The sequence below is a fragment of the Oryctolagus cuniculus genome, chromosome 12 (assembly GCF_964237555.1).
Source record: "Oryctolagus cuniculus chromosome 12, mOryCun1.1, whole genome shotgun sequence".
Classification (NCBI taxonomy): domain Eukaryota; kingdom Metazoa; phylum Chordata; class Mammalia; order Lagomorpha; family Leporidae; genus Oryctolagus; species Oryctolagus cuniculus.
Window position 1 is genome coordinate 72,190,043 of NC_091443.1, and position 23,529 is coordinate 72,213,571.

The following is a 23,529-nucleotide window of genomic DNA, read 5'->3' on the forward strand; positions in this document are numbered from 1 at the left end:
TAGGATCTATGTGGCCTCAGTGTGAGCAAGGAACTCTCTGCAATTATCCATGCTGGGCCATCAGGGAGCTCTGAGCCTCTGAGGCCAAACACACTGCACATCCTGCGCCCTATCGTGCAGTCACAGCATTCCCACAGCACAGCACACAAGGCTCCCAAAGTCGCAAGGTGCAGTGCATCCACTCAGTCCTGCAAGCATGCCTGGTCCATGCAGAGCTAAGAGCCTCTGAGTCTCTACTGGTGTCAAAATGGCCCACCTTCTCCCCACTGTTGCCAAGTGCCCTTGTGGGGGAACGGGGAGAAAGAACTGTGTTTTTCCATCAATAGATTAGATGGATACCCTGCCCCTGGCTGTGGCTCCAGGTCAGACTCAAAGTCAGTGTGGTCCACAAGGTATTTCCTGAGGCAATATCACTGGTGACAAGGGCTGCTGCCATCTGCTCTTACCTTGCTCCCCTGGGCTGGCATCTCCTTCAGCTCTTGGCTGTGGGAGTCATGTGTGGTAACCCTTCTCAGTGCTGCACTTCCACACCTTCTACGTTGCTCCACAGAACCCACTTTTTTTCTGTAGAATTTCCACTGCTAATTTCTTTCCAACTCTCCCCTAAGAATGAACTGCCTCTGCTTCTCTTCTGCTATTTTCCCCTGATTAAAAATAGCACATCTTTTACCTATTTAGCCATCTTGGAATTCCCTTTAGTTGTACTATGAACTAGAATTGTCCTCTTTATTTACCCAAGGCAAAATAATGTGATGAATGTTATCCTAGTAAATTACCCATTTCCAGGATTATGAAAAATAACAGAATAGACAAGTTAGAAACATTTTTTAGTGTTTTCATATCCACATTTGCAGAAAAGCTAATAAGTTGCTTCCACAGTCTTTCTATTGATTCAATTAAACCAGGTGATAATTTGATTTATTACAGAAATAGTATTTGGCATTAAGAAACATTTCTTTAAAATATGCTATAATTTCAGATTTTTACTAATTCAGCAACTTTCTTAATTCAATATATGATGTTTCCAATTCCCAAGCTATTTCAGCCAAGAAACCAAAGCTATAATCAAGTGCAACCAAAAAATTCTATTAGAAATAAATCAGTCAGTCATATTTTGTTGTTTTTCTGGCCACTAACAAATGACTAATAAGATTGTCTCTCTTTTTTTTGTGTGTGCCAACTTAGCCAATTTTTCTTGGCATTAGATAGACAAGATTTTCATTTTTAACATACTCTTTTTATTGTGTAATCTACTATGATATATTTAAATATATTTAAAAATTATATCTGTGAGCTTTTAATAAAGGAATTATTTGTTTATTTGAAAGGCAGAATGACTAGGAGAGAGAGAGACAGAGAGAACTCTTCTTTCCACTGGTTCACTTCCCAAATGGCTGCAAAAGCCAAATATGGATCAGGCTGAAGTCAGGAGCTGGGAACTCCATCTGGGACTCCCACATGGGTAGCCAGAGACCAAGCACCAGGGCCATCGTTCACTATCTTTCTAGGCATATTAGCAGGAAGCTGTATGGGAAGTAGAGCAGCTGGGACTTGAACTCGTACTCTGATATGGGATGCCAGCATCGCAATAGGCAGCTTAACCTACTGCACTGCAATGTTAGCCCATCACTAAGGCCTTTTATAAGCTAATGTGAACTACTCTACTATGTTCTTCTGCTCACATAGAAGCATTTTTTTTTTTGGTAAAATAATCACAGAAGGTACTAAGTATTGATGTAAACATATTGTTTTAAAATTTCTTTTTCAATATCACAAGAGTTGGCTTGAGCACTGTGCATTAAGTTATATTTGACATCTCTAAACACATTTCTGGTTAAAATCAAAGAATAAAATTGTTTTTAACTTTTACAATAAAGCTCCCATTACAAAGCCTGACTTCTTTTTTTTTTAACTTTTATTTAATGAATATAAATTTCCAAAGTACAGCTTATGGAGTACAATGGCTTTCCCCCCATAACTTTCCTCCCACCCACAACCCTCCCCTTTCCCGCTCCCTCTCCCCTTCCATTCACATCAAGATTCATTTTCAATTATCTTTATATACAGAAGATCAGTTTAGCATATATTAAGTAAAGATTTCAACAGTTTGCACCCACATAGAAACACGAAGTGAAAAATACTGTTTGAGTACTAGTTATAGCATTACTTCACACTGTACAGCACATTAAGGACAGAGATCCTACATGAGGAGTAAGTGCACAGTGACTCCTGTTGTTGGCTTAACAAATTGACACTCTTGTTTATGGCATCAGTAATCACCCTAGGCTCTTGTCATGAGTTTCCAAGGCAATGGAAGCCTTTTGAGTTCACTGACTCTGATCATATTTAGGCAAGGTCGTAGTCAGAATGGAAGTTCTCTCCTCCCTTCAGAGAAAGGTACCTCCTTCTTTGATGACCTGTTCTTTCTACTGGGATCTCACTTGCGGAGATCTTTCATTTAGGTTTTTTTTTTTTGTTTTTTGTTTTTTGTTTTTTTTTTTTTTTTTTTTTTTTTTTTTTTTTTTTTTGCCAGAGTGTCTTGGGTTTCCATGCCTGAAATACTCAGCCAGATCCGCATACCTTAAGGGCTGATTCTGAGGCCAGAGTACAAAGCCTGACTTCTGTTACGTTTCATGTGTTTTAATACTGGGACCTACAATATTTTGGTTATCAGAGACATTTTTAATTAGACAAATGGAGAGGGTAACCCTTAACATTTTCATCAAAAACGTAACATCACACAGGAAAATTTGCTTTTTAAAAAAGATTTTTTAATTTAAAAAGGCATAGTTACAGAGAAAAGAGGAAGAAATGGGGGGTGGACACACACACACACACACAGACAGAGACAAAGACAGAGAGATCTTCCATCTGCTGGTTCATTCCCCAAAAGGCAGCATCAGCCAGGATGGAAGCCAGGAGCCAGGAGCTTCTTCCAGGTCTCCCACATGAGAGCAGGGGCCCAATCACTTGAGACATCTTCTTCTGTTTTCTCCGGCCATTACCAGGGAGCTGGATTGGAAGTAGGGCAGCTGGGACTCAAACTGGAGCCCATAAAGAATGCCACAGCTGAAGGCAGTGGTTTAACTTGCTGTGCCACAGCTCCAATCCCAGAGAAGTTTTATTTTGCATCAAATATCCCTTAAGTGAGATTCTGTTTCCACTTCCACACTTTTGATATAATTGATTTTCAAGATTTTCCCTTTTCAAGGCAGTAAGAAATCCAGATTTCTCTGATGTGGGTGAGCTGGGCTTTGGGCTATGGCATTCTTCTCACCCAAACTTTCCAACTGCTTGATTTTCTTCTCCAATGCTGGACTCTTTCCAGGTTTCCTTAGTTCAGCCAATGACTCCACCATTTATCCAGTTAAAAATGTCAGACATCTGGAATTTAACCTTTTTTTTTTTTTTTGACAGGCAGAGTGGACAGTGAGAAAGACAGAGAGAAAGGTCTTCCTTTGCCGTTGGTTCACCCTCCAATGGCCGCCAAGGCCGGCGCTCTGTGGCCGGCGCACCGCGCTGATCCGAAAGCAGGAGCCAGGTGCTTTTCCTGGTCTCCCATGGGGTGCAGGGCCCAAGCACTTGGGCCATCCTCCACGGCACTCCCTGGCCACAGCAGAGAGCTGGCCTGGAAGAGGGGCAACCGGGACAGAATCCGATGCCCCGAATGGGACTAGAACCCGGTGTGCCGGCGCCGCAAGGCGGAGGATTAGCCTATTGAGCCGCGGCCTTCGATCCCCTGACTTCATCTTTGCCATCTCCTAAACCATTCTCTACAAAGTTTTCAGAATGATCACATTATTTGCTAATTATAATCTATATTGTTAGGATCAAATCCCAACTCCTTACCTTTGGTGTCAAGGCCCTACATAGTCTCACCACTTGACTCTCCCCTTGTTCACTGCGCTCCAGCTTTGCTATCTTTCATTTGATAAAACACAACAAGCTAATTTTCACTTCAAAACTTTCTGTTCTGTCACCTTTGTGGAGAATGTTCCACCTCCATTTACATTTTCTTCTTATCTTTCATACTGCAGTTTAAATGTTGCTTCAGACACATCTGTGACCATATGCCAACCCTGATTCTCCTTTGTATTTGCTATCATACATATCACCAGAATTATTTTTATATGTTTATTATCTGGTTTCTCTTCCATAGTTTAAACTCCATGAAAGCAAGAACCATGGTTATCTTACTGAATAGTTTATTGCATACTATCTGAATACATAGTAAGTGTTGATTTGAGGTGATTAGCTACCAGAATAAATAGGGCTAAGGAGTTTATTGCATCATTGAAAACTCAATTCATATAATTTCCAAGGAAATAACTGATAATTGCTGACATGTCTCCTGTGTCATTCACCAAGACTGAAAATACAAGAGAGAATATATAAAGAGAGAGGGAAAGAGCAAGGGAGAGAAGGAGGGGAGAGTATGTATGGGGGGGATTTCTTCCTTATTAGTCCTATTTTCTACCAAGAGGACAAATAGGAGTGGGTGAATCTCCTTTCACTCCAAATCTTGTGTTTGGGGGGGTTGCAGGGATGACAGAAGACATTGGGCATAGTGGCAGAAAATTAGGGCTCTATTCAGGAAAAAAGAGGGTGTTACTGAGGACTCTTGAGCATAGAAATGACATCATTACAACTGTGTTTTAGGAAGACTTATTTCAACATTTAAAATAGATTGGATATTGGAGAGATGAGATGCACAGAAATGGGTTTGGAATAGAGTTGACATGAGCTGTAATAATGACTTGACCTGTAGGATGTGATAACTGGCAGAAAGAAATATGTATGGAAAAATTTATGGTGGTAGAATTTACAATTTTTGGAATTAATTGGAAGAAGAATAAGGGGGACTCACTATGTCTGAGTTCATATTACCTACCATTGGATAAAAATTATGAGTAATGTATGATGATAGCAGGAATGTATAGTTTGGAGAGAAACATAAGGGTAAGTATGAACTTCCTTTCTCTTATAAATGAGTACATATTTTACCAAATACCTGACTTTTCATGGATGCATTTTTTTAGAGGAACAAAAAATTGTATCCCTGCACCCTTCTAGGTTCTTTGGATAGGTTACAAATTAAATTGACATAAGACAGATTAACAGGAGAAAAATTTTCATCAAGTATGTATACATAGGAATCCAACAAAATATGAGATTTAAAGAAAGGTCAGAAGATTGAAGCTTATGTAGCATCTTGAGCTACAGAAAGGAATAGGGAATTGGGTCTTCTGGAGCTCAGTGGGAACTCAAGATATGGGAGGGTTAGGGGAAGACATGTAAGGTGAATAAGGCTGTCTTGTGTGAATATCAAAAGTCTCAGGCAATAAAATTTCTTTCCGAGCAGTTCTGAGAATAGGTGCTAGCCTATTGGACTTGGTATCAACGTCCAGTCTTCTTCCTGGCTGAGGTCCCCAGGGAAGGTATTTATAGTGATTGCGTTCCTTTTGGAAGATCCACCCTTAGGCAGATAAAAAGAGCCTGGAGGAAACCTCTGTCCATATCTTGTACCCCAACTGTCCTCTATTTAATCAGCATTCCAAAGTATCTCATTTTAGGGTGGCATTTTCTAAACTCCTTTAATTGTCATAATAAAGATTGTGTAACCATACTTGATTGTTCTTTACTATCATAACTACCTTTGTTCAGTCTTTTCTCCTACTTTTGTAAAGTTCACGTGGTGCTGAAAAGTCATGGGTTCAAGGCTAATAAATTAAAGCAGTTTTGCTATTAGCACATTGACATCCATGAGACACTGAAAGAATTATTGCTATTTTTACCCCCCCCCCAATTTTGTTCCCTGCTACGTGGACAATTAATATAGAAGCAAAGATGACAATTTTAGTACACAATGTAGTAATCCTAATTGCACAGAATCCTTGGGATTTTCACAATATTCTCCTAGGGACGAAGCAAAACTCTCTCCATTAGAACACTTTCTTACTTTTGGAAAGGTATTGGGCTGTTAAAGCCAGTTATCAGGTTAAATGACCCTAAATCAAGGGGATTGCTTTTCCCCCTAAAATAAAGCAATAATTTAAGAGGGAATCAAGACAATTAAGAGTGAATTATATACTGTGTCCCCAGTATATAGAAATTCACAAAATGAAAAAATCAACTAGTTGCTTTAATTAAAGCTGCTTATAATTCAATAAAGTCATGATATATTTTGAAGAATTTTAGCATCTCAGATGGATTTTACAAATATAAATATAAATCAAGTAAAACATAAATTTTTATAGGCTCGGAGATACAAAGAGTCAAGTAACATTTGTAAACTGAGGTATTTATATAGTTGAGTCATAGGCACGCCACAATTCTGAGCATATGACTCAGACTTTGTATCTTATATACAATTAGTTTTAAAATGCTAGAGCATTATGCCAAAGGTAAGCACAAAGTTTACATAATTGAGGATTTATGGGGACTTCAGGCTTGCTCAATTACTTTTGGAATTTTACTCCTGAGTTTAAACTACTGTCTTTGACCAGGTCCATTAGATTTGAGTAGGCATGTTTGTATTTTAACTTCCTATTATACTTAACATAAGCCCAAATTCCTATTAACATGACCAACAAAGTTCTTGATGATCAAGCCCCAGCCTCCAACTTCATCTTCATTCACCTCCCACTGCTTTCCCCATTGCTCTTGCACTTCATTCATACTGAACTTCTTTCAGTTCTTGGAATACGAGATCTCTGTATCTGCATGGAACCACCTGCATTCCCAGCCCCAAGCCCCATCTGCCAGCACCATCCACCTCAAGATCGAGGTGGATTGTTTATGTATATCTTCTCACTGATTGGTTGGATGGCATGATGCAGAATTGAGGTGGAATTTATGGAACGAGACTGACAGAAGAACAGAAGAAGACAAATCATTGTGTGAGGATAGCTGGATGTAGTAGAAATAAATCTTGGACCACAGTTTTGGATATTCAAGGAAAAATATAAATTTAAATATGTAAATCAACAGCTGCAATTTTGGGAATTCTACACTCCCAAGCTGGTGGAAAACTTAACCTCAGTTCTGTTTCAGTATGGGATATAGTTCAAGGGTTTCATGAAGTGCCATGGAAAGTGCCTCTAGTCATGGAGTTGTCTACCTGGGTTACTTCTGCAGAATTCATTAGCTCTGTTTACACAATTCCTTGATGTCTGGGCTCCATGATGATTCCATATTTCTTTTAAAATATGAGGAATCTTTTTGAAATGACAGTTATGGACCCATCTATTTATAGACATAAGGTAGTCCTTATTTTCTGGAGTTTCATTGCCTCTGTTGTATGCTGTGTTGGTACCAGAAATATAGGAGCTTGACTTTTCAAATATGCAGCCCATAGAATTTCTCTAAGTTCCCAAGTCTTGGGACTTTGTTTTCACTAGGATGCTTCTCAAAAGTCATGTTAGGCTTCCCTTGTCTTCAAGGCACTCAGCACAAATCTTTTTTTTTTTTTTTTTTAAGAGAGATAGAGAGAGGACTTCCTTTTATTTATTTATTTATTTATTTTTTGGACAGGCAGAGTTAGACAGTGAGAGAGAGAGAGAGAGAGAGAGAGCACAAATCTTTTAAAACCAACTCAGATTTTATCCAAGTTGGAAAACATATATGACATTTCCCTCCAAATGTTCCAATGACAAATGACTATCTTTCTGAGAACTGAAAAGCAGAAAATATAGGCTAAATGAACAAATTTTAATGTTTCATAAATCTATTCTGTCCATAGGAATTAAGTTTTTACCGAAACAGAGATAGGGAGTTGTGGGGAGCAACTCGGACTAGACTAAGTTACTGGAATTAAGACTTATTCTATGCATCTGCTCTCCCACAATATGGCGCTGAGAGAAAGGACCAAACAACTTCTACGCAGCTGCCTCTCACCAACTTGACTGATGAGCTGCAGGAGCTGATCCTGCTCCTAATTGGAGGAGAGCAGCGTGCTCGGCGTGTGGGTAGCAGAGTTGGGATTGGTGGAAGAGGACTATAAAGGAGGAGAGAGACAACATGCACCAGGAACATCCGGATAACATCTGAGCAGCCCCCGAGAGAGCCGGCAGGCGGTGTGCCGCTCCCCCGCGGAAGTGGGGAAAGTGGCAGGGGGAGCCGCGCCTCCACGGAGGTGGAGGGGTCAGCAGCCAACCCAGGAAGGACCAGCTGCAAACCCGGGAAGGGCCAAGCAGACAAAAGAACAGCGCAGGGTCCTGTGTCATTCCTCCGTGAATGGGGGAGCGACAGGGAGTGTAGTTGTGATAGTTTCATTTTTTTTTCTTAATATACTATAATATTTTCCTATTGCTCTTAGGATAAAAATTGAATCCTTAATGTGCCCACTGAGATCCTGCCTCTCTAGTCTCTTCATGTACCACAGTCCCTCTCATTCTGTCTAAAAGGGCAATACTGGCATTTGATGGCTGAAAGAGGTATTCTGTCTTTCAGTACAGAGTTTCTGTACATTCCTAGATACCCCTTTGCAAGGTTAAGTCCCACTCATGCTTCAAAGCACAGCTCTACATTTTTGCAGGAATACCTTCCCTACTGAAATCTTTTATATAAGGAATGCCATGTGCATTTTCTTTATATCCCTTTTCCATGATGATTGCTTTGTCTCACAAGAAAAGAAATGAGGGGTCAGTGCTGTGGTGTAATGGGTTAGGCAGCCGCCTACAACACAGGCATTCCATACGGGTGCTGGTTTGTGTCCTGGCTGCTTCCAATCCTGCTAATGTCCTTGGGAAAGCAGTAGAAGATGGCCCAAGTCCTTGGGTCTCTGCATTCATGTGGGAGACATGGAAGAAGCTCTTGGCTCCTGGCTTTGCCCTGGTCCATTCCTGGCCATTGGGGTCATTTGGGGAGTAAACCAGCAGATGGAAGATCTCTCTCTCTCTCTCTCTCTCTCTAATTCTGCCTTTCAAATAAATAAAATAAATCTTAAAAAACCTCATCACACTAAAGATCAATTTATTTCATTAAAAAAATTAAAGAAGAGAAATGAAAGGAAAAACTACAATGAAACGCCATTTTTTACTTCTCAGATTAGCAAAACTCCAAAAGTTTGACAATACACTCTGTTGAACAAACAGGAACTCTTATGTACTGCTTCTGGGATTGTAAAACCAGAACAGTCTCTGGAGAGTATATTGAAAATAGTAATTATAAGCACACACACACACACATATATATATATATATCACTTGATCAAGTCTATTTTTTGAAATGGACCATATAGATATATTTGCATATTATAAATGACATTTTAATTTATTCTCCACTGTATTTTTGTAATAGAAAATATTATAAAATATTAAATGTTAATCAAATGGGGTTATTCAAATACATTGTGATATATACATTCAGTGGAATACTATGCAGCTATAAAAAGGCAAGAAATCTTCCTAAAATACTTAAGATTCTCTATTTGTATTAACTGAAAAAGTTACATGTAGAACAAAGCATATAGTATGCCATCTTTTGTATAGGAAGGATGACAATTAAAAAATATTTAAAACTGCATATATATGTGCTCTGTTTGCATGCATATACATAAGGAAACTGGAAAGATATAGAAGAAACTACTAACAATGACCATATTTTTGGGAACAGATGGGAACTGAAAAGAAACACAGGAAGCAGGACAGAATTTAAGACTTTAGAGTGCGGTTGGCATTGTGGCATAGCTGGTAAAGCTGCCTATGATGCAGGTATTCCATATGGGCACCGATTCATGTCCTGGCTGCTACACTTCAGATCCAGCTCTATTCTAATGGTCTGGGAAATCAGCAGAGGATGGCCCAACTGTTTGGGCCCCTGCCACCCATGTGGGAGACCTAAATGAAGCTCCTGGCTTTCGCCTGGATCCGCCTTGGCCGTTGCAGCAATCTGGGGGTAAACCAGCAGATGGGAACTCTCTCTCCCTCTCTCTCGCTCTCTCTCTCTCTTGCTCTCTCTCGCTCTTTCTCTCTTTATTCCTTCCTTCCTTCCTTCCTTCCTTCCTTCCTTCCTTCCTAACATCCTTCTTTCCTTCCTTCCTTCCTCTCTGTCTCTCCCTCTGCCTCTGAAACTCTTTCAAATAAATAAATAAAATCTTTGAAAAAAGGTCCACAAAGTAATCAAAGTATTAAATGATGTTTCCTTCTATTGATTATATTATACATACTTTTTATCATTTACCTCCTTATAGAATGCAGGATATACTAAAACTTGCTTAAGCATTATTGGATGGTTAATTATTATTTTTGTAACTGCCTGTTTTCATGGTATTCACTGGTAAATTATTGTTTCTTTCTGAAGAATTTCAGGTGCTAGCCTCTACTTTTGAAAGACATTGAAGAGCCAATTTTTAGTAACAGAAGAATCTTTTTTGTCTTGCAAAATTAAAACTCAGAGACAATAAAACAATAAAGTTAACTCAATCCATAAACAACAAATGAAAAACAATCTTTGAGATATTTTTGTGCTTAGTCTATCACTAATGTATATTTTAAAAAGAGCAATAAATGGTTGCCAATTTAGAACATAAAAACCCTGGAGGATTACCCTGTTTAGAGATATCTGAGGTATCTCAGTTCCCATAGAATTCCTCCTGAAGTATAGTAAGAGTGTCAGTGAAATCTAACTGAGATTTTCCCTTACAACTGTGATACTAGAGAAACTGTCTGTGGGCCCAACTTGAACTATTTTTTCTATAGTTGGGAAACTAATAATCAAAGAATTTAAATGATGGATGTTGTTCTTTGGTTTAGATTAATCTTCTCATTAAAAGCATAGGGATTGGGACTGGCATTGCAGTGTAGCAGGTAAAGCCTCCTTCTTACAATGCTGGCATCCCATATGGTCACAGGTTCATGTCCCGGTGCTTCACTTCTAATCTAGCTCCGTGCTAACGGCCTGGGAAAAGCAGCAGCAGATGGCCCAACTGTTTGGACTCTACCACCAGCATGGCAGATCTTGATGAAGCTCCCGGCTCTTGGCCTTAGCCTGGTCCAGTGCTGGTTGTTCCAAGCATCTAGGGAGTGAACCAACAGATGGAAGATCTCTCTGTCCAAGTGTAACTCAGATTTCAAAATAAATAAATAAATCTTTTTTTTAAATTTATTTATTTGAAAGTCAGAGTTAAGCACAGAGAGAAGGAGAGGCAGAGGGAGGGAGAGGTCTTCCATCTGCTGGTTCACTCCCCAATTGGCCGCAAAGGTTAGTGCTGGGCTGGTCTGAAGCCAGGAGCCAGGAGCTTATTCTGGATCTCCTATGAAGGTGAAGGAGCTCAGGAATTGGGCCATCTTCTACTACTTTCCCAGGCCATAGCAGAGAGTAGGATTGGAAGTGGGGCAGCTGGGACTCAAACTGGCCCATGTGGGAATGCCATCACTGCAGGTGGTAGCTTTACCCACTATGCCACAACTCTGTCCCTTAAATAAATAAATATTTAAAAAATAAATTATGGGGATCATGTGAACATTTCCAAATCATAGAGTATAATAACATCCAATGTACTTAACATGCGTAGATAACAATTTTATTCTTTATTTCCAATTTTATGGTTAATCCTGTATATTAGATTAAGGAGGCGCCAAACACTTATTACTAACAAATTATCTGTTACTTTCATGGAAGTCATAAGCATTTATTTAGCAAATACTGACTTCTAATCTGTTGATTTTTCTATCTAAAGTCTGTAATGTCCACATGAAACAGATGGATTCAGTAGCTCTGCATAGCTTCACTTGGTATACTTACTTAATCATTTTCATTACTTCAGAAGGAATATCCAAGTCCTGGGGATTCTGACCTTGCTCATTACTGAAGCCTCCAAAACTACCAAGTATCATTCAGAACACAATAGCATCAAATTCTCTTTCTTTTCCCTCTTTCTTCTTTTAGAGAAATACATGATACAGTGTTTTGAGTAAACCAGCTTTCAAGAGGTAACTATAGAAAAATTCTCTAATAAACTTTAATAAACTCAGCACTTTGGATAATTCGGTTCATAAAAAGTAATTGGATACATTTAAACTATTCTGTGTGCTTGATTTTATGTCTTAAAAGCATCAATTCAAAGAGAAATCACAAATGAATAGACTTAATTTTATTTCCTATTTGGTCCACATGCACCACCTAGTGGTGAAGTCCTAATTTTCAAGTACAGAAGTGTGTGTGTGTGTGTGTGTGTGTGAGAGAGAGAGAGAGAGAGAGAGAGAGGAAAGAGGTATCTAACATGGGGAAAATAATTTTTATATACATTCTTAAGTAGTTATTTAGAGTGACAACACAATTATTCAACATGAAGTATCTAAGAAAACATTTGAATTTCTACTATACATATACATAGAACAGGATGTAAAGGACAGAATAACCCGTATTGTAAAGTAAAATAGGTTTCTCAAATATACATTAGCTACAGCTCTTATAATTCTGTCCCCAAATTGACATTTGTCTACTGTGTCAATGAATTTGTTGAGTCAAAAGTCAAATATTGGTAACTAAAGTAAAATATTTTAACTTTCAATAATACTAATTTTTAAAAATATGTATCTTCTTTATTAATATTCTAAGTCACAGGTCACAGAATTTTAAAACTACAGGGCACAACAGATTCTTTTAGATTAATGTACAAATTTTACAAATGTAGCAGTTGCAACTCAGAAACATCAAATTACTTGCCTAAGGTCATACTGATCAATAGTGGCTCAACTCACATAAGACTAGGTCTTCTCACTCTTAACCTAACAATAGAAGATATAAAAAGTATACTAATATGCAACAGTAAATTATCTCCGTATGGAGAGATACACCATCAGCTCAGCTATGCAGTGCTTTAAGACACTAAGATGTGAGTTAATATGTATTAGTAGGTTTTTTTTTTTTTTTTGCATTTTGAGTACAAAGGAGCAATTAAAGACATACATATATCAGAAAGTTATGGAATAGATTTTCTAACTATTAAAAACACTGTGTATAATATGGATATATGTTTCAGGGAATATTTTTCAATCTATACAACTCTGATCTGGAAAGAAGGTGTAAAAATTACCCTTTCCTCTTCTAACTACCTCAGAATCAGATCTATTTTCAAAGTAGGTACCCGTTTGTGGATTTACACATAAACCATGTTCATAGCTCCCTCTCATGACCACTGAATACTATACAAGCCTCTTTTTATTCTTGCTGTTGTATTCAACTAACAGCTCACTGGTTAAGTTTTAATTGCTTCCAATGAGGTCAGCAAAGGTATTTATCGAAAAGCGCTGAATAAAAAGGCTCCACACACACACACACAAGCATACACGCGCTCACACACAGAAAGAAAATCCTCTTGCCTGTTGATTTATGGAAACAATTATGATTCTGCTGGAGAATTTCTCAGCTGAGAAATAGTTTGTAGCTACAGTAGAGAGGCTCAAGTTGCACAAGGCAGACAACAGACATGGAATTCTTGTGTATCCAGCTGTTATAAACAGAACAAGTAAGTTACTGTTATTTGTCTTTAAAAACAATGCTGAATGTTTTTCTAAAAGTTTGTCTCTTTCTCTGGTTTTAGTGTTGAAGGGAAAAGTAAAGTGACCAGATTTCTGAGCTATGTGAATATATAATTATGCTGTAGAACTTATGTAAAGATAAAGCTGAAGTTCTGCAGGGAACTCCTGACACTTAACTTGAAAATGTGGGCTGTTTAGGAGAAAATAACTGAAAATGTAAAAGCATATAATAAGGAAATCCAGGAAAAGCATTTATATTTTGTTAACAGTAACTGTATAACTTAATTTAAATAAATAGCTGTAAGTACAGGATGTTTCTTACAAAATAGCAACCGGAATGAATGGACATATTCTCATATGAATTCTTATATTCTTATATGAACAGTCAAATTCTTATTTGTCTCTATTAATGCACAGTTTTTATAAATCTACATGTAGAATGGTAAAGATGCTGACATCCTCTATGAAAGCTGTTTTAAATGTATCTTTGTACTATAAGTTACATTGCATGTTATAATACTATTTAGCCACTGAAATTTATACATAGTATTTTTATCTTCCTTTTCTTCTCCCTTCCCCATTCCCAATCTCTCATTATAAACAGAAGCCAAGTAGCAAACAGCATCGCAGCAACTGAGTTTATTACAACCTGTTTTTATAAGGATATATCAGAGTTACTTAAGGAGGAATCCTATATTTTATCAGGAACTAAAAGGATAAGTCTAACATTTGGAAAGAGCAACTACTCTTTCTTAAATCAATCTGCAATTCAAAGATAGGAAGAGGTCAATGACCTAGGAATAACAATCAACTCAAGATTTAATTTTCATTATGTTATTCATGAACACCCGGAGCACTACACTATAATGCACAAATGGATACTGACATGGATCCTGCCAACTTTGCTCTACAGATCATGCTTTCACATTATCTGTCTAGTGGCCACTATATCTTTAGCTTGCAATGACATGACTCCAGAGCAAATGGCTGCAAATGTGAACTGTTCCAGCCCTGAGCGACATACAAGAAGTTATGATTACATGGAAGGAGGGGATATAAGAGTGAGAAGACTTTTCTGTCGAACACAGTGGTATCTGAGGATTGATAAACGAGGCAAAGTAAAAGGGACTCAAGAGATGAAGAACAATTACAGTAAGTAACGTCTTTTGTTTAAAGCACTGCTTATGAACTTTAACAATCTGTTAAAGGATCAATTTTCAGGGGACATGCTTTCTCATTTTCCTTTTAAAGCAATTAAGTGAAATGTCACCTAATTCTTTAACTTGAGATAGTTGAACTATGTCCTTAAAAATATCCTCTAGAACAGGGAAAATATTATTATGAATATTATAAATATTATATTTGAATTGATAACAAAAGACAATTTGAAAATAAATGTTGCATGTCCTAATCTCAAAATGCTCACAAATAAAGCAAAATGTAAAATATATTATTCACAATGAAATGTGATTTATAATTTTCTAGCAAAACTCATTAGGGAATGTCATATAGTACTAAGTAAATGCTCACTAAAACTACTTATCACTCCTGTGAGAAACAAAATTCATTTATTTTTATTGATTTGATTTCCTTTCAAAGAATATTTCATGATGTAAAATACTTAAACTGTGTTTAAAAATGCATTCTTATCCAATTGTGTGTAGTTATGAAACAGAAGGGAGTCTATGGTATCCTTATCCAGTCAAGTCATAATGAACTTATACAATTGCTTAATTATATACCTACACAGAAAAATAGATTTCTTCTAACATTTTCTTTAACCAAATCTTCTATATCACACAAGTTATATGTTGCCTTAAGATAAACATAAGTGTGAGGAAATAAAAATGAATTGGAAGAGATATTAATTCAATGATTTCCAGTTGAAAAGATATATTCCCCAAGGATCAGTTTTTCTATTCATGATGAAATTTTAAGGGATGGGTTTTTCATTTAACAGGATTAGTAGCCAATTTCAATAATATTAAATTTAGTGGGGCAAAATATATCTCAACATACACATTAAAGATTTAAAATATCTCAATGAACATGAATTTTTGTTGCATTACTAGCACTAGGACAATGTTAATGGTACATATTTTATAATGTGTGTGTTAAAGTCAGTTATAAAGGAATACATGGGAATGATGGTGTAAACACACATACCTAGAACAGTGCCAGGCTTGAAATAGTTACTTAAAACTTTTGCTGTTTACTGAGTTGCTTTTAGGCTTCTTACCTAATCAGCCAATAAATTTCCATTGTCAAAGTGAGAGATCTTTAAAATTATAATTGATACATGATGTTAAGGCCATTTAATGAATTAAGTTATGGTTTTATTATTATTATTGGCATTAATAAAGGTATGTTAATTCTAGAAGATTGTTCTAGTTATACTGACTTTTAGCTAAGCAAATGAGTATTTGGAGGAAGTTTTATATAAGCAAAAGGATTTGACTTGTAGACATCAATGTATTCACTGAGATTTGTCATAGTTAATGGAGTCTAGTGGAGATGATAGTACTCTGGTGGACTTATAACACGTAGGTCCAATTCCTGTGTGTGAATGACTTTGGTATAATCTCTTAGTTTTTGTAATGTTCAATTTTTCCATTTTTAAAACATGGGATGTATACAGATGATTTCTAAGGTACTTTCTAACTCTTATAGTCTATTCTGTTCTAAACTACATAACATACTACATAAATATGAAGAAACCTAAGTATCTATTTTATAATTATCACACACAACAAATGAGATTAAATATTATCTGATGGTAAGATCAACTGCTGGAACTATTGTCAAATTGTAGTAATGAATGATCAAACAAACACTACAGAATCCTATGTAAAGGTAGTTCCTTTTGAATGCTTTTAACAAATAATGAAAAGTAAAAACTTAAATGTAAAACTCAGTGGAAGTGAATAGTATGTGTAAGTATTTGAGATAAAAATATCTACAATTGGAATTAATTCACATACATAAATCACCCATAAATTTTATGTTAAAATTTCTTAAAATCATGAAACTAAGGTATTTATATACATAAACAAAGGGTTAAAGTTATTTTATATTTTGAGACACAATTTAATGCTAGCCTGGAGTAATCATAAACTCAATTTGATTAATATTTTGTATTCTAATATTAGTTCTGCAATAACAAAGTTATGTCATTATAAATTAGAATGTCATATGTACTAAAAAGACATGGTATGCATTACATAAATAATTCTTACCTACAAGCTTTTTCATAATATATATATATATATATGTGTGTGTGTGTGTGTTATGCTTTCTTGATATGGTATATTATCCTGGAAAAGGAAACTTCCATTAGGATTCTTTAAGTAAACTCTAAAATTATTGTCTATGCTGTTATGCTTTTTAAGAGTCAGTAAGATTTTTACAAAGCTGAAAAGAGGCTAAGGCATTTTTAAATATAGGAAATAGTAAGGTATAGAAGAAAATATTTCAATGAAGAAAATATGGAGAACAATTTATTAGAAGGAAATTGTCATTTCCTATTACTTATGTGGCAGTCTTACTCATTTAAAGAATGCACATAAACATGCAAATTGATAGATGTGAAATTGAAGCCATTATGTTAGGAAAGCTAGGTACAAGGAAAATACTTAGCAGAATTTGGTTAAAATACTCAAAGAAGATGAAATTACAAAACCAGAAGATTATTTACAGTTTTCAGTTGCTAACTGAATGAGCAAATGAACAAAAGACATTTCCTTCCCTTGGTCATTAAAATGGGAGTAAAAGGCAATTGGATTGCCTGCTAGTGGATGAATTCAGAAAGTAGAGATCAGAATCAAATTCCGAATTTCATTATTAATGTTTTGATAACCTACATTTTTAAGAGGTTGTTGATCTTTGGGGGTCTTTTAATGTACATTTGGAGGTAAATACTTTAATGTCTTAGATGATAAAAGAGGATGGCATGCATGTGAAACATAATTGTTCTCTCTGTTAACATAAGAAAGTCCCCACCCAGTCCATTCTCATGGCCTGCTTTGAATGAAGCGGGAAATAACCTGAGGATGTTGATGTGTCTCAACAATGGCTCACTTCACCAGAGAAGCACAACTCCTGCATAGCAGTGTGGTTTATAAGATACTAGTAAATATGGCCTGGAGCTAGAGAAATTAATCTGGATGTACCATTCTATTTCCAGAAGGGGTTGTGCTGGGGTAATTAGACGAAGGGCAGGGAGGAAGGAAAGGGGAGTGGTGAGGGGGGAGGTGATTATAACTGCTCATGTCTCACATCAATTGAGAATTTAAAAAATTACTTAAAGCATCCCAGAGAATGAGGATCTTACTGAACTTCAGTCTTAGCTGATTGCAGTATTGTCTGTTGAAATATTTAAAGTTTAGATTAGACATGAACAAACTGCAGAAAGTATACCAAGAAACCCAACAGAAATAAAACTTGAATTAGTAGACCTATAAATAAGGACTCACAACACAGGTGAGAGGATTCATGAGAGACCAAGAGAAGTTGGACTACATTTCTACTCTTGGGGCTTGGAGAAGAGAAGACTAGAGACTAGTCTAAGGATTGCACATTACTCTCACCCAGGAGGCAGAAAGCCTCTCCTCTAAACTTGTTTTGTCTGTGGGTCCACATTTAGCTTTAGATTAGGTTTCTATGCAATGAACCTGGAACCTTACTCGAACTAGTAACAAGGATAATAAAAGCATAAAATGTCCCTCTAAAATGCTCATCCAAAATGAGATAAATATTCATGTTCTCTGCAGGAGAGCGTTGATAACATAAAGGGACTGGAAATGAAAGGTCAATACTTCTACTTCCGTCAAAGTTCTCCCCTTGGGGACAAGGCTGGAGGGCAAACTTAGGTAATTACTGGACCAGGCATCAACCAGCAGACTGAGACAATCACTCCACACCTGACAGAAATAACATTACTGTCTATGTTGGGAGCTGAAGTGCTGAGTGAGAGATGGCAACACTGCACGGGGCATCTGACAACTGCCCTGACAGATGTGGAATTCAGAACTTAATCCCTCGAGATGATATTCTTTTTTGGTATCTAATTACCAAAAACCTGTGCTCTTCAAAACCATACTCAATATTACTCACTTCTTCTAAGAAGAAGTCCTTGTCATAAACCATTGCTTCAAGAGAAAGTATGCCTCACATGGATATAATTGAGCATTGCTAGTTCCATTGCAAGAAAAGGGTTAGCCATTCTGAAAACTGGCCAGTCATTTGGCAACATTCTCTTTTGGATTGTTAGACTGTGATGGGATATGGCCTAACAATTGGCAAAAAGCAAATAAACACAGTGCTGTTGAATTTGACTTTGTCCACAAAATCTTCAGCAACTCAACTGTCAACAATTCTTTGGATAGGCTCCCACTCAACAGTAATCTCTGTTAATAGCTAGCAAATACGCATATCACCTATGAATATGGAGTTGGAAAACCTGCTTATGTTCCAAATATCTTAGTAAGTTATCTAAAAAAGTAATAATTCATGTTATCAAATTTTAAAAATGTAAAGGTAATAGTGGTCTTTAAAACACCAGACAATATGGAGTATATCTAAGAAGTTGAACCAAAATCCTAGAAATTACTGATAAGATGGAATCCTTATTGGTCTGGTGAACTGAATTCCCTTAAGTAACTTGTCAAGGTATTAAATTATGGAAGATGGACAAATCACTGTGGAGTAGATTTGGAAATATTAGCTATTCTTAGAAAACTCTAATACTACTAATTATTTTTCATTTCATAATCTACATTTTTTCTCTCTATCAAATGTGACACTGATAAAATGATAAGTTCATTTATTGCCACAGGCACATTTCTTATAAATTCTGATTTCTTTTATGAATCCAAGTCTAAATTGACCATTTCTATACCGCTATACCACTTTCATTTCCATATCAACTCAGAACATCTGATCATGGTTTTTTGTTTTTTTTTTGTTTTTTTTTTTTTTTTTTTTGACAGGCAGAGTTAGAGAGAGAGACAGAGAGAAAGGTCTTCCTTCCCTTGGTTCGCCCCCCAAATGGTCACTACAGTTGGTGCGCTGCGCCGATCGAAAGCCAGGAGCCAGGTGCTTCCTCCTGGTCTCCCATGTGGGTGCAGGGCCCAAGCACTTGGGCCATCCTCTACTGCCCTCCAAGGCCACAGCAGAGAGCTGGACTGGAAGAGGAGCAACTGGGACAGAATCCGGCACCCCAACCGGGACTAGAACCTGGGGTGTCGGCGCCACAGGTGGAGGATTAGCCAAGTGAGCCATGGCGCCGGCCTGATCATGTTTTCTTGTGACTCAGCCGTATGACAACTCTTTAGTCTATAGTTTAGAGAATTCAGGGGATCAATGAACTGGAGAGTACAAGAAGTCATCTGTTAGATATATGTTAAGACGTTGCTTTACCTACATTTTTCTATTTCTCAGCCTACATATTGTTAATTAGCTTGGGAACTTGAAAAAAAGAAAGAATTCCAATTCTCACCAAATTGACCTGATGTGCATCAAGAATTTTAAAATGTCCCCAGATAATTCTGACATGCTTAAGGCTGAGAATCACTGGACTAGAGGATAACATTACATTACTAGGGAACTCACAGCTCAAGTTAATCAATCTCATGAGGCAGGGAGGATTCAGTCATCAGTATCTGTTAAAGTTCTCCAGGGATCTTAATGAAAAGCTAAGATTGCAAGCCACTGTTAACGGGACCAAGAATTCTGATGAAGCACGGGCTTCCTCAGGTTTCCTGGGAATGTTCCAGAGCCCTTAGAGGGCTTCAGAGTCAACTTGTACACTAGAGGATTTTGAAATACGCTCAATCAGGAATGTATCTCTGAATTATGTGCCGAGGGAGTTCTTCTGGGCCCATCTGACCTCTCTGATGAATCTGAGGTTTCAATATTTGGTGAACTGACCTGAAAATAAATGTGATGACAGATCTGTAGCTACTATGAGTTTAAAAGAAAGATGTTTTGGTGAATGAGTTTGCTGCAGGGGAGAATAGTTCCTGTGCTATAGTCCGACAATGACAGACAGGTCTGAATCTCTTCCACTTTCATGTGGCACTGCAGCAGGGGCCTGTAGTTCAACCATCCATTCCAATGTACTCAGAACTTAAATAAACCACTTCTGACTGTGAACACAGATGACACTAAATTACACTTTCACCACTTATGGCCACTTTACAAATTTCAAAGGCAAAAATTCAGACACAACTTCCAGCATAGAAAACCAAGTGTGGAGGGAAACCATTAGTTTAGAAGATCTATCCAGATTAATGAAATGGACATGAAATCAGAAGTTTGTCATAAGATTGGGATAATGTACATTAAGGCAAGTATTTATTTTCTAAGGGCTCTAGCTCTATTACTTTGTATGAAATGATTTCTGGTATTAAGGTCAGTACTTCTTCATATTTTAATTTTATATATGACACATAGACGAAAAAGGAGGAATTTTGTATACCTAAGTAATATAGAGAAAAAAAGAACTCTTGTTAAGTGAAATTGAGGTTTAGTATGAACTAGTGTGGTTTAGAGAGGGAGAGAGGTGAATTATCCAACACTCAGATAAGGCCTTATCTTTCAGGCAGATAATATTCTCAGAGGGAAAAAGTTTGATATTTATTGTGGATAACTGACCCTAAAGACTACCCAGTTGTTCCAGTCAAGTTCCTTGCAGAAGAAAGTAAACTCTTACTGGAGTGGTCATTAGTACTTGACAGAGCCATTAGCTCATGTCTGTTTAAATAAGAAGAAAATATCTTTGTGAACAGGAGGGAAAAGAGCAAAAGAAGAAAAAAGGAGGAAATTATATAAAAATTAATAGGTTTTAAATCCTCTATAAACTTAAAGTTCAAAGAATTCTTATAAGATAGAGCTCTAAGTTTTTTTGGATGCATTTAATGAATTAGAGCAATGGAATGCAATGGGTGGATAAGATGATTGAGGGAGAATTCTGAGATCAAACAAAACAAAATCTCTAAAATTCATGAGAGGCCAAAGATTTAACTTGAGATTGTAGTAACAGTGTGCAAAGAGGTTGAAATAATAATAATATATTATTGCAGATATTATTCAAGTTGGAGGCTTGAATCTATTAGCTAATTTTGTGCCTCAAACTGATAATCTTTGCTAATTTATCAGAGTACTCTAAAATTTGGCTTATTTCATGATAAATGTAATACAAAAGAAATGCAGATTTGAACTACTTTAAATAGCATATTTTCATATTCTATTATAATTTCATATCATGCATAATCCCCAATTTATGTACCTAGTTGAACTTTATATGTAATAATAGATAATATTGAGAAAATGACTTGAGACCGAATTCATAATCAACTCAAATTTGAATTTATGCCTATTTTTCTTAAGGAAGTATTTCCAAACTGTGTTTCTTAGAACACTCATGTCCCCTGAGATATTAATGGTGTTTCCTGAAGCACAGTTTCTGTGGCTAACCAACTGGGAAATATTAGCTTAAGTAAAATTGAACAAGTTTTTTTAAATTGGAATTTCTCTTAACCTATATTACACTAATGTGAATTAGAAAGCTTCCCCAAATTTATTTGACCACAGAACACTATGTGTGATCCCATTCCCATTCCCAGCCCCTGGTTTGGGTAGAACATTTACCTTTCATTAAATTTCAATTTGACAGATATTGTTTGTGATCTGTTTTTGTTGTAGCCAAGAACTAAACCAAGCTGACACTCAGTTGCTTGACCTAAGTAAAATGGTTATAAAATTTATCTGAAATAATATTCTAAGAATGAACTTGAACCAGGCAATTATGCCAAAACCAGGATTCTCTATAAAAATTTCCAACTATTAGGGTGGTTTTTTGGGCATAGATGCTGGACTGAAACCCAGAGATCTGTGGTGGAACTTCAGCCTAATTTGAAGTTCTTTCTGAGTTCAGAGCAGTTTAATAGCACCATTCTCCTAATCTGACATGATGCCCAATAGCTATTATTTGTGCAACCTATAAACTGACCAAAAACATTTTCCATGAAGAACCTAAAAGTGTTTCAGGGTCCTAACATCATTGAAAAGCTATTTTTATATGGACCGCAAACAATTAAACTTTGTTTTTCAAACAAAGTTGTTTGAGCAGAAGTTGTAGTTATTTTAATTATATGAATAAAAACAAGTTTTCTCTACTGGAAAAACACTATTTAGAAATTAGAAATCTAACATAACCTGATGAGAGGACTATAAATTTAAAGAACTAATTTCTATATCCTCTGAAGAGTTCACTTATTTGAGATTTTATTATTTTTCTTAAACCTTTAAATTATTTTGATTAGCACTTAATAATTACACATATCTATGAGGTATAGAATGGTATTTCAACACATCTATACAATGTGTAGTGGTAAAATCAAAATCAAAGTAATTAATTAAACTTTACTTTTTTTAAATTTATTTGACAGGTAGAGTTAGACAGTGAGAGAGAGAGAGACAGAGAGAAAGGTCTTCCTCCCATTGGTTCACTCCCCTAACGGCTGCTACGGCTGGTATGCTGTGCTGATCCGAAGCCAGGAGCCAGGTGCTTCTTCCTGGTCTCCCATGGGGTGCAGGGCCCAAGCACTTGGGCCATCCTCCACTGCCCTCCCAGGCCACAGCAGAGAGCTGGACTGGAAGAGGAACAACCGGGATGCCGGTGCCGCAGGCGGAGGATTAACCAAGTGAGCCACGGCGCCGGCCCCATAGAGTTCTTTATTATTGTTTCTTGTTTAAGTTTGTCTCTCTCCCTATCATTACAATCAATGTTAAGTTGTTATTGCAAAATAGTTTCTTAAGATCAATTATTTTGGCAAGCTTCATGGTACTAACAAAGCAAGGAAGACTGAAGAGAGGGAGGCAGAAAAAAAAAACTTCAACAAAACTAGAAAACACACATCAAATTGACAGTAGTCAGACCTTATCTATCAGTAGTAAATGGATTAAATTCTTCAATGTAAAGGTATAGAGTGAGGAGAGGATAAAGAAAAAGACCCAACTATACAATGCTTACAAGAAACTCACT

General features: G+C 36.7%; 2 protein-coding genes across 7 annotated transcripts in view; one reads left to right on the forward strand and one right to left on the reverse strand.

Moving 5' to 3' along the window:
- FAM227B (family with sequence similarity 227 member B) overlaps positions 1–23,529 on the reverse strand; it is a 261,271-nt gene that overhangs the window by 64,168 nt on the left and 173,574 nt on the right. The gene's annotated exons all lie outside the window — the stretch shown is intronic.
- The window catches only part of FGF7 (fibroblast growth factor 7), a 74,924-nt gene continuing 64,561 nt past the window's right edge, over positions 13,167–23,529 (forward strand). Inside the window, exons 1-2 of one of the 4 annotated variants that reach the window (XM_008268784.4) lie at positions 13,167–13,471; positions 14,089–14,636. In XM_008268784.4, coding sequence (XP_008267006.1) covers positions 14,351–14,636 — 286 coding nt within the window. In that variant the 5' untranslated portion in view covers positions 13,167–13,471; positions 14,089–14,350. Of the gene's footprint in view, positions 13,472–14,088; positions 14,637–23,529 lie in introns of those variants that run through there. The other 3 variants (XM_051821703.2, XM_051821702.2, NM_001195837.1) reach the window with 3 other exon arrangements.